Here is a 12,473-nt window from a genome sequence, read left to right on the forward strand (position 1 = left end):
GATTTGGTCTTCCCCACTCTTGTTTTGTTCACAGGGAGAGAACCGAAAACTTGGTCAAAAAGAAGCTCTGTCAAGAAGTTGTTAAAGTTACTGATTGGTGCACATTTTTGGGTAATTTTATAATCAGTATCTTGTTGTCCATCCATCCATCATCAACTGCTTGTCCTGCATAAAGGGTCGTGAGGGGCTGGAGCCAATCCTAACAACCAGTCACACTAAGGACAATTTCAGAGACACCAATTAACCTAGCCTGCATGTCTTTGGACAGCGGGAGGAAGCCAGAGCACCCGGAGAGAACCCACGCGGACACGGGGAGAACATGCAAACTCCACACAGGGTTTGAACCCACGGCCTTCTTGCTGTGAGGTGACAGCGCTAACCACTACACCACCGTGCCACCCCAGTATCTTGTTTTTGTTTTTTAAATTATGTTTCTTTTTTTGGACAATGCACAACTGTTTCTTTTATTTATGCTTCTATTATTTAAATTGCATTGCATGTTTTCTTATCGAGCAAATAAACCTTTCTCGAAGCATTTAGTCATTTAACATTTCTTGTTGCAAGCTATTATTTCAGCTTTATTTTGCTTTCAAAAATCGATGGGGACATGTACCCAGCGTGCCATGTGTAAATGACACCTATGGTGTTACTTTATAATTGTGTGGTGACCATAGAAAGGGAGGCAATGCAGTTGAAGTGCAGGAACGATTTGAAAACCTTACCTCACAAAATGAAAAGACTCCTGTGGTGTTTATTGTGATGGATTTCACAAAGCAGCTGGCTTATTGATTTTCACCCCATACAGAGATGTATGGAAACCAGTGGCTGCCAGGAAAGGTAGAAAGTAATACTTTCTAAATCTAAAGCACAGCATACAACGCTTGTGCTTTGCTCTTTAAATCGATCCTTTAAAACGAAACATTTGTAGCGCATAATATTATGTAACAGGAGCATTTTTAAAGTTATGTTGACACATTTGGGGCCGTTCAAAGTACACTCGGTGGCTCTGGGCTATCTGACATCGACACGTCGTGTCTGAAGATCCGGGGGAAAAATAGGAAGAAACAAGGAAGCGCAGCACAAGCGACACAGCGGCTCCGAAGTTCTGTTAGCAGAGGCACTGTGTGTTCACCTGACGTTATAGCAAAATGCCTGAAATACAGACACCAAGGTAGGAATACTAAGCACCGTGCGGCATTATAGTGACACGTTAAGTTCCGTGTTTTTGAGTAATTCATAGAGGTCAACCTTATTGTTGCCGGGTAACATTAACGTTCCACCAAGTTAGCTAGGAATTGTTTAACAAACAGCAACGTTATCGTGTAACGTTAAGGCTTCAGCTGGCCTGCTGGCCTCCTGCTTTTCCAACGTCATTAGCACACAATTTGTGACACCACATTGTTGAAAGGGTTTGGCTAGTTGCTGCGTTGGTCTTTAGATACGCCGACTGTGAACCAGGTAGTGGAGATGTCAAATGCGGAGGCCACAGTCTTCATGAACCTTGACCCATTTGGGAAAGTGATGACTGAGTGGGCTTCGTGTTACATCGGAGCTGGTGACCAGTGGGAGGTATTCACATCCTGTAATATGAAATTGACAAGTGTGAACACGGTCTGAGCTCCAGTGGCGAGGTCCACACACACTCTGAATCTCCTACAAACAACTATCAAATTGAATATTAAATCAGTTATTATTTTGTCTTTGGAAACCTTTTGTCTTGTCTGAGCTGTGTTTTCACCGCTTTCTTATATTAACATTGTTACTTTCCCATTCTTATACCTTTTGCCTTCTTCACTTTGTCAAGGATTCGAGCCATTAACACCAGTGCTAGTGACGGCCTGGAGGGATTCAAGGCACATGCTGTGTTCCAGGAAATCAACAAGAAGCTCCAGGAGGTGACTGACTGTTACATGACTTCAAAATAGGGGACAATATTGTTACTTGCAGGCCTGCGATATTATATAGTTTTTACAGCTCTGAGACTGCAAATTTTTTGTTTTAATTCATTTGTAGTACATATAAATTTCACTTTGCAATCCTATTGCATGCACAATAAAGGAAAGGGAAAAGGCCAAAAAGCACAATATTCTTTTAAGAGTAGGCTACATCAGTCCATCTAGTTACATACAGTTTCTGGGTCTGTGCCAAACTGCTATGTGGGTATTTAGCCTCATGGTGGCACGTTTGGATCAGTTCCCCAAACTTTCAATTCACAGCGCAAAAATAATTTCAAGTCTATGTTGACTTAATCAGACAAATGGTTTCCTTCAAAAAACTGTGTGCTTTTAAGCAGTTACCTTTGGGTGACCTCAATCATACCAGATTCATCTCAAGCTCTCCGGCTGTGCTGTCTATGTAATGAAAGGGATTTGTCATCAATGAGAAAATGGCAACAGCAGAGCAGTCTTAATACTCAGTCATAGTTGAGTGTGATATCTCAGGCAACTGATCAGACAAACAGATTTTAGATGAGCTTATCTTCAGTAAGTGAATCTGTTGTCCCACTTTTGTACTTCATATTAGTTAAATGTTGCGAGGGAAAATGATGTCTCTGTTTCAATTTCTAGCCCAATTTTTCAGGCAGATTTAAGGTCATACCTTTTGTTGTTTGATGTATGTTCAGCTGCAGAGTGATTTCCATAAACACTTGTATGTTTACAAAAAGAATAATTTAATGTAGCCTGAGGAAGAGCATTTGCTTGACATATGGTCCAGATTTACAGGGGCCCTGTTAAGTGTTCTTTCTTTTTTTTATAGCTCATACTTTGATTTTTATTAGGATAGGATATGACACATGCAACAACAACGACAACAACTACGGAATCCGCAGCAATAGCAGAACAAACAACCACCATAACAACAAGAACAAAAGGAGGAAGTCCTCCAGCCGCCGGGCTCTGGAGAAGCGGGGCGTTTTCCTCACCTTTAAATTGATTAATTGATTTACCCGCAAGGCACACAAGGGCGATGCCTCTTTGTTGCTTGTGTCTTTGAATGTTCTGCATCAGAGCATATCTACACTTAGGATCCCGGTCAGTATATGTGTCACCTCCCTCTACGGGAAATCAACAGCAGGGAAGTGCCACAACATATGGATGACAATCTTTCCCCTTTCAGATGATATCAGGTTAATTCCCAGGTCACGCTGCCGTTTGATTTTGGGTGGGAGGACAGGGAGAGGAGCCTGTAAAGTTGGAGACCGTTCCTCTCCCATGGACCTTTCCCTACAGCTTCACATCTGCTTCCCTGTTGCCTCCGATGGGAGTTATTATTCCCCCTAATATAACTTTTAGCTGTGCTTAAGTTAAGGAGTATTTACCCAATCCATATCTTGCCATAAACTCCCTGATAAAAACATTGCTCCGTAGAGCTACTAGCAGTCCAAATCTCCTCAGAGTGCCTAAATTATCTTTGAGCGCACTTTTTGGTTTACTTATGAGACATTCAGCTTTGCATTAACGTGACCCACTTTTACTTTCATATGTTTAGTACTAAACATGTTTAAGACCAAACATATCTCTAAAGGGTTAGTTATGCTTGACAATTAGAAATGTCTTATTGTGTCTAAAACACCTGAACCATCAGGACCCTGTCAGTGCCGTCTGCATCAGAAATGAGCACAAATCACTATTTCAGTATCTTTGATGTCAGTAGGGATAAAGACCCATAGATCTGTTTAAAAATCATATAAAAAAGTCACTTTCTATAAGATGAGATGATGCCTCACAATCAAAATCATTCATGCGTGATGCAGTGTCAAGAAAAACGGAAACAATTGTCGGCTTTTAATTCAGATTCAGACTCTTTTTGTCATTGCACAAAATTGTACAACGAGAATTGAGTGCAATCCTGACAAAACAAACAAGACAACATATTAACATGACAAAAGGTTTAAGCTAAAAATAATTACAGTTCTAGATCTACAAATAAACAATAGATATGAAACAATACAGTGCAATAACTTATTGTTACCAGCTGAAATATTGCACTCCAGGATAATGCTCATTTACTGAATAGTCAGTACATGTTCTGTCATTACTTAGGTTCAGAATAACCCACAAACATGGTTCTTATATCCACGAACTACTGACACTCTCTGCAAGTTTCTTTATTGTCATGTACACAACAACTGAAAATGACTTAAGAGGAACAAAATCAATCAAATCCTATTATAATCTAAGACATGAAATAGCACAGGAGTGCCAATGCAGGAAGAAAACATAATGTGAAGTAAAATGTAATGAGAATAGAACAGTATGTTGAAAACAGACATATAATATTTTTATTAAAAAGTGTGTGCGTTGTGAGTTCGCCATGAGCTTGTAATATAGGTAGTGAAAACTTCATTTACATGTAATCGAGATGCTACAGGGTTCACTGTATGTAAAATGTCTGTGTACTTTGAACAGGATGGGGAGCAGTTTGTGAAAAAGATCGGGGGAGTGTTTGCCTTTAAAGTAAAGGATGGTCCAAACGGACAGGAGGCAACTTGGTTTGTGGATGTGAAGAACGGCAACGGCTGTGTTCACAATGACACGGGTAAGAAAACCCAGGGGCTTTCTGTTGTCTCGTACGACAGCGGGAAACACAGCCACGTGTAATCATGTTAATATTCAACTATGGGTCGAAATGCAATTTAAAGTTCAAGGCCTGCTTCATCTGTGTGTGAATTTATTAGACTTTGACAGTACCTTCAAACACATGCAAGTCACTGAATAAATATCCCAGAGATGTGCAGTATGTGTCCTATTTTGTAATTGAGTTTAGTTCCTTTATCTCTGACCTGCAGCTAAAAAAGCAGATTGCACCATTTCCATGTCTGACACAGACTTGTTGGCCTTGATGACAGGGAAGATGAACCCACAGACTGTGAGTATTCTCTCTCTCTCTCTCTCTCTCTCTCTCTCTCTCTCTCTCTCTCTCTCTCTCTCTCTCTCTCTCTCTCTCTCTCTCTCTCTCTCTCTCTCTCTCTCTCTCTCTCTCTCTCTCTCTCTCTCTTTATTATACTTGTCTTGCGCTTAGTGGCGCTGCGTTCAGGCTGTACTGTGGCTGCTGGAATTCTGCCATTCTAGCCAGTGTGCCCGTGTCACGCTTGCGCCTCCATATGAAGCTTGTTACTCTCCTCTGACATCTTTACACACGGGATCTAATTTTCCCAGCGTCGCTGAAATGTGAAATTCACTGATGAATGTACAGTTTATCAGTGTCTAAATGTAATTGACTCAAAGTTAATATTGATAAGCGGCACTGCAACATCCTGCTGATAATAGGACTACTCACATCATACAGATACAATAGGCAATGTGATGCAGCCTCATTTACAACATTTTGCTGTAATTAGTAAAAGGCTACATGTGCACAAAACAAAAAAAGAATTTGTAAACGATCTGTACACTCAGACAGATTCCCCTTTATAAATCACTGTCAACTTGAAATGTAGCACTGTTCATCTCATACCTGCCTCTGTGAGCTGCTACAGTTAAACCAAAAATTGTTAGAGAAAGTCTTTGTAAAGATATATCAACTTATTTATTCAGAAACAGAGGAAGTAACAAAAAGTTTTGTTTTGTATTTTTAACAAAATTTTACTGCTTGGGTCAAATAATAAAACACACATTATTCATTTTTTATATATTGTCTTAGACGAGCTTAATGATTCTCCCACGACACCGCAGTTACCTTCCGTAGTCCAGCCGGTGCTGCTGGTAAGCTAACTGGTGGTCACTCACGATGCAAAAAAAATATATATATATCAAAAACTTTAATAAAATAAATAGATAAAACTCTGTGTGTGAGAGACAAAAAATAAAAAGTATTAATTAATAAAAAATTTGACTAAACTAAAAAAACAGTATCAACTCTTTTGATGCCAAAACTATTTCTCTTTTTGACGTATTTGGACATTAGCATCATTTGTACTGCAAGAGTGATGTGATGACGACCTCTGTCAGTCCACGACCATTTACAGGGATCACAGATCAGTCCCCAGAAAGGCCGTCGCTGCACTGTGTTTTGTGTCATGAAGGACAGCTGTGAGTGCTCCAAGAACACCAAGAGTTTTCCCCGTGCTTTATCACCTAGCATTTAGAAATTTGGACAGGTTGACCTTTTTTTTTTGATTTTAATGCAATGGCAAATTTGATCATGTCAGTTCTTCCATTTCTGCCAGAAACTCGCATGAAAAAGCTTTCATTTTCCTTCTGAGAACAGAACATTCTAAGAATTTCTGCTTACTCAGAGTGGTCAGATTATTACCTCCTGGTCTGATTTTACCTTTTTTCATTTATCTTCTTTTCCTTTTTTTATTTTTTTTGGGACTCCAGTCCACAAACCACTCTGCCTGCTGTGTGTGTGTGTGTGCCATGCAGTTTCCTGACGTTTCATAAGCTGTTGTTGCTGTTGCCCCACTTTCCCCGGGTAGAGTTAATCTCTCACGGCAACTCTTAAAACCAGCAGCATGTAGTTCTCTCCGATTCCAATCCAGACTGAACCGTACTTCAGATTTTCAGAATTGTCTGGATGATGTTTTTCCACCCTCTCCTGATTCACAGGCGTTTTTCCAGGGCAAGCTGAAGATCACAGGCAACATGGGACTGGCCATGAAGCTTCAAAGCCTGCAGCTGCAGCCGGGCAAAGCCAAGCTGTAGATGAGATGTCGGAGCTAGCTGTAACTACACCTCTGAACACTGAATAGAGTTCACAGCACGTCTGGTTTCAGATAAGTGGTAAGGTCTGTAAACTGGACTGAACCACTTTTCCTACTAGCGACCTCACTGACCGACCAGGGGATTAGTCAGCATCCCTGCCAATCTAACTGGAGAATAAGATAGAAAATTAATTTGTGTACTGGAGTAGAGACAGGTGCTCCCTACTAATTCAGTCCATGTCCAGATCTCAATAACTTTCCAAAGTCTGTTGCTAATGAAAACTTTCTTTGAGTGTATTATGTCTGGAAATCTTTTGAATAGAGAAGATTGATGTAATTTTCCACAATCACGGACTCAACAGTCTAAGTGCCTCCTCCTCTCAGACATCCAATTTGCCCTAAGGTTTTTAGCCAACAACATAGAAATGTTTTTCACTGTGGCCGCCCAATGTTTGGACGGAGGGGTTGTGATTTTCAGCAGTACCTATCATTATTGTATGAATCTCTAAAACATTTCTACTAAATAAATTTGTCTTTGCTGCAACATCCATCGGGTGGTCTTGACTTGGAGCTGTTTTTCTTAAACAATTGTGAGCGATTATTTTGACTAATTTCACTGACTGAATGTTTCTAATCATTTTGAAAACATAAACAAATAAAACCAGAACAGTTGATCTGTGAAACGGCACATAAAACTAGACCAACAAACAATCTGGGCTTTTTTTTTCTTGTATGAGCCAATGGTAATGGTGAGTTTATGGATGCTAGAATGGAAATATTGGCACAATGTCCTAACAAAAGCTTCAGTGTTTATTCAGTGTAAAAGGTAGACGTTAAACACATGATCGCACTCTTCCTGGCTCTGATATTAACACCCGTAAATGGCTCCTCCTGCACATTTTAGGGGTCCTGTTTGAGTGTATATTGGTTCAACCTTCCGCAATAATGGCCCTCTGTTCAGCACTTGGATGTCACTGTCAAATTGGCTGAGATGCCTTGCACTTTTCCAACACTGCAGCGACCTGCTTCCAGACTGCCACGCTGTAGTTTTTCCTTTGTAAATGGAGGAGCATGGCTAAAAGACAAATCTTTTAACTAGCTCTGACCCAGATTCCACTGTAGCATTGGCTTGGCTCTTGTGCTTTTCGGGGTGTTACTCTGAAGTCGCCGTGGGCCTGTTTCATTGGTCGCTAATGACTGCAGTTTAACATCTTATGTTTCCGTTAAATGTGGTTAGAAATGTTGGGCTATTTTCATCCAGCCTTTATTCAAACATGCTTAACAAGGAGTGTCATAAAATGCAAACAAGCTCAATTTAAAAGCTTGGTGTAAAAAGCCTGAAAGAAATTTCTCAAACATCATCCAGTTTTTCCCTCAAAATGAGTGCTAATGGGGGCACTCCATCAATTTTACACATGATGTTAACTTGTCATGGCTGGAAAGTGCTACTCAGCTTGTTTAAACAGTTGAATAATATGTTCTGTGGCTCTATAGGAGCTTTGTCAAGTATGGGGAAAATGACCCTTATGATGTCATCAGGGTTATCTTGGCTTGGGCTCGGAGATGATAAATTATAACATCACCTTTTAAATGTCTTATCTGTAAGTCTTCCAACGTTGTGGAAGTGCAAAACTAAATTAGCCGAATGCCCCTTTCAGATGTAAAGTAGCCTTTGTGCTGTAACACTCTGAATTAAGACCTTCCATGTCTCTGCTTGCTCTGTTGTCACAATGACCCTGATCCGAATAAAATGTTTGCTACTTGATATGATTTATGTAACGCAGCAGTGATTCAGCTGATACGCAGGTCATTACTGGCCTGGGAAATGATTATCTGATGCAAGATGTGCTGTGTTGTACGTTTCCAAAAAACAGGGGTTTGTTTGGAACAAGCAGAGAGGAAGGATAGATCATGAGATTCTTTCATCGTTTTAATCTCGTACTTCATCTGCGTCTTTGCCCCAAAGGTCTTCTGCTCTAAAAATGTCACAAAATAAAATCTCAAAATCCTGTTTTCGAGCATCAAAAAACCTTCAGGCCAATGTCAATCTGTGTTGGAATTACAAATTTTTACTTTTGTGTCTTGAAGTTACATTTTACATTAATGCTCATAAATCAAAATTGGCTTAGGCTATTTTAACCAAACTTGGAGCATGTGTTTGGATGCTAGGTCTGAGCTTCGCTGTGATACTGTGCCACTAGGGGGTGCCATGAAATGCAAAAAGTCAGGGTTACTACTCAGTTGGTGCATAAAATTTGGTAATGAGTGATTAAAGTGGGCGTGGCTTATTACCAACAAATGTATATTTTTAGACATTTCTCATTCCAAACATTCCAAAAAAATCCTCTATGGCCTAGAGAGCTGAAAGGTTCTCAGCTTATCCACTGATGTGCAGTGATGGGCAGTAACATGTTAACTACCACATATCTGTATCAGTGGCTTGGCACTGTTGAGGAGGTCATCAACAACAGTTTGGCCTTCTTGGACTGTGCTATACACATTTATTTAATTAAAGAGGCTGGAGCATAATCTAGGAATAATCACAATCCTGCACCAGTGAGCTGATAACATACTAACAAGTGCCCAAGCCCAAGAGAAAGAGCAACTGAAGGAGGCACTTACAGCCTATGGATAGCCAAACTAGACAGCCACAAGATCCAGGAAGAAAACCAACAAGAGTAAGCAAAAAAACATTGTGTCTAAACAGTGTTTGTGCAGCAAAAACTTACCCTTAAACACAAAAATTGGCAGGTCCACCCAGTTCTCAGGGATATGTAATGACATTCACTGACCTCAAGAAAATGCTGTAATAATCAGGTTTGTGTTTTTGCAATTATCTCAAACCACTTAGAGTTAAAACTCTTTCACTTTAATCTCTAAAGTCATCTGCTTCTGGTCTTACACCCTGAAAATGTCAACATTTGCATTTTTCGTAGTCCGCTTAGACACTACATCTTTGCAGCTATATTTATTATATTTTTATTGAACAATACTTTTACAAACAAGGCTGGTTGACCATGGTATTAAAAATCTGTATGAAAACAAAAATAAGACATACATTAAATTAAATAAATTGTAAGACACTTGTGGGACTAGCAGGGTTGGTTTAACAGTGATGTCCAAGAGAGCAGCAGCTGAAGGAGAAGGAGCGGTGTTCAGTGAGAAATAGTTTGTTCAAGTCGAAAATTAAAAGTATTAGTTTATAAAAACGCAGGCAGCTGTGTGCAAAGAGGGCAGGTAATATCCTTGCTGTAAAATAAACTATAAACTATAAACAAAACATTTTAATGCTGGAGCGGTTAAGACTGTGTCACAGCGGGGGAGGCGGGGTGTGTGGTGGGGGTGGTCACGCTATTCCCTACTGATCTTTATAATAGCTGACATGATCCCTGTGCAGTGTGCTGGAAGGTGACATGAAACATAAGAATCTGCAACCTCTTCAAAACTGTAGTACATTAATCTGTTGGACGGGCCGTTGTTTTCATACAGTTGTCTGAACATGTTCCACTGAAACAGTGGAAACTTATTAAAAACATGTAGCAGTGAGCAGAGCCCCTCAGAGGGGAAAATCGCCTGCCAAAAATTATGATGAGTAATATCAAGGGCATGGATCAGAGTGTGTTTTCTGCCATTTCAGGATGGGATTCAAGGCTACAAACTGAGGTCTGGCCCTCTCTGAAAACAGGTCAGCAGGCCTATGATCAGTGAGTGAGACTCACTAACTGCACCCGGTATCTTCCACCCAAGTCCAAGCATTCATCACTGTCTTCCTTCTTGTCTGCACTCGGTGGCTGCAGTTCAGCACAAATAGCTTTAAGATAGAGATTTATATTCTAGAAAAAAATGCTGAATGCCACTTCCATAAGATTTATTGCGAATGCTCAGTAACGAGTAAGTCCAGATGCACTTGAAAACGTTTATTCAGGTTCCAATGTCATACTACTTAGATAACTGTAGGAATCACTGAAGGAGCAGGTTGTTTTAGATAACCCTTTAGTGATCTTGGTGAATCACTCACTTTGTATTTGTACTCTTTGTGAGATTAAAGGCAACTTCCACACGTCTGTCTCTAATGGACAGAACATACTGAGGTTTCTGTTGTATCATAACAGGTTCTCTTTGTTATTGTTTTCAACTGTAGCAAATGCACACTCACAGCATTTATTTAATAATATATTCCGTAGCCTTTTGATGAAAACATCTTAAGAATTATCAGTTAAAATAATTTTAAAATTTCAGAAAACAGGGCTGTTTTGATATCTAAGAAGAAGAAGAAGCTAAATTGTCTGTGTAAACTGTGGATGCAAAGCTTATAATGGCTTAATTTTAAGCCTTTTAAGGTATTATTTTATATTTCCCACAAAATACTTAAACAATGCAGATACTGCTCTTTGCCTTGAACTGGTGTGTTTGTGTGTGTCTCTTTCTTTATTGGATTTAGTTACTGCGTCATGTAGCCTATAATTAATAATGTTGTTTAATAATACACTGAATTACCAAGATGGCAGTTCAATAAAAATGGATATTTTTCATTTACAATTAACTAGGGAATCAGTAGTTGTCACTTTAGCTAAGGCTAGCCATGATTAGCTCACCTGATGCTTGCTCACTTGAGCACTTGCTCTTGCTTTAACGTTTGCGGTAGAGTTGAATGTGGCAGAGTGCAGTAAGTGCATTTAGAAATATTTTTGAAAATATGTTTATCCGCGTTCTTGCAGAGGCTGACCTGAGCGGATTAATACCACTCTCATCTCTGCACAGTTGAAGCTAAGCTAAGCTAACTGTCGCCTGACTGTTCACATTCACTGAAATAAAAGTGGTATTAATGCAGTTCAGCGTATTTCTCAAAATGTCGAACTACAGTATAATATCAAACTTTTTTAGCATTTACATTGCATAATAAAAAATGATATGGTAACATCAAAAGTCAAAATGAACTCAATTCATTTTTATTTATATAGCACCGATTCATTAACAGAAGTTTTCTCATTTTCTTATATAACAGGTCTAGACTGGTCTCTTTGAAATATTATTTACAGAGACCCAACAATTCCCTATAGTATAAATATGAAAAAAATAAAATAAATAATAGTTCTAAGACTGCTAATAACTGCTAAAAACAATGCTAATAATAATAGGGCTATAATAATAATTGCCGCAGCGGGTGTCCAGCAAGAACATTGGGGCAGCAGGTGGTCCACAGCCAGAGATCCAGACTCTTATAACACCTGCTGAAAATCAATTTCGACCTTTTGGCTTTGTAGGGCAGTGTGGGTGTCCTGTGAATATAAAAGACATTTTATTCAAATGCCTTCAATACAAAAAACAAAATCAACTGTGGCACTGGAGGTGAGAAATAAAGCTTTAATGGTTGCTCATACATAGATTGCTGAAATAGCTAGAAATGAGGTGCAAAAAGAGGAAAAATAAAACAGGTGATGATTCATCCCAAAACTCTTATGTATGTAAATCTGAAGTTCAGCGAACTGTGCATGTATCATAATGGTAGCAGATGTTCACACACTGTCTAATGGGAGGTGGGCTTGTTGAAAAATAGGCCTAATCCAGGAACACGTGGGACATTAGATCATATCCCGTCGGCCCTTTTTGGCAAGCTATTCTTCCACTTTTTAATTTATCACAGGGATATTTAGGACATCTCATCGGCCTCTTCCCAAATTAAACATATCTCGGAACAAGTTTCTGTTAACAAATAGAGCCACAGATTTGTTTTTTTGAGCTAGATAATGTTTTTATCAATAATCGCTTGCACTTCAGTGATTTAAGATTCAGTGTACAGTGGAGAACAAGATTGTGCTTTTAGTCG

General features: G+C 39.4%; 1 protein-coding gene across 1 annotated transcript; it reads left to right on the forward strand.

Annotated features, from left to right (window-relative positions):
- Positions 1–988: 988 nt before the first annotated feature.
- scp2b (sterol carrier protein 2b) lies at positions 989–7,196 on the forward strand. Its single transcript, XM_038716814.1, has 5 exons — positions 989–1,171; positions 1,805–1,895; positions 4,410–4,539; positions 4,790–4,869; positions 6,552–7,196. Exons 1-5 carry the CDS (start codon positions 1,149–1,151, stop codon positions 6,645–6,647), a joined length of 420 nt encoding a protein of 139 aa, XP_038572742.1. The 5' UTR covers positions 989–1,148; the 3' UTR covers positions 6,648–7,196.
- Positions 7,197–12,473: the final 5,277 nt, after the last annotated feature.

The sequence above is a fragment of the Micropterus salmoides genome, unplaced genomic scaffold, assembly GCF_014851395.1.
Source record: "Micropterus salmoides isolate LMB-PRFRI ecotype aquatic unplaced genomic scaffold, ASM1485139v1 Ms_hic_scaffold_13, whole genome shotgun sequence".
Taxonomy (NCBI): Eukaryota; Metazoa; Chordata; class Actinopteri; order Centrarchiformes; family Centrarchidae; genus Micropterus; species Micropterus salmoides.

What these genes read in the sequence shown, in the direction of transcription:
- scp2b (XM_038716814.1), top strand. Translation starts at nt 1,149, where the DNA reads ATGCCTGAAATACAGACACCAAG. An exon ending in CCTGAAATACAGACACCAAG is followed by an intron (nt 1,172 to 1,804) that starts GTAGGAATACTA and finishes CACTTTGTCAAG; the next exon opens with GATTCGAGCCATTAACACCA. An exon ending in CTGTGTTCACAATGACACGG is followed by an intron (nt 4,540 to 4,789) that starts GTAAGAAAACCC and finishes TCTGACCTGCAG; the next exon opens with CTAAAAAAGCAGATTGCACC.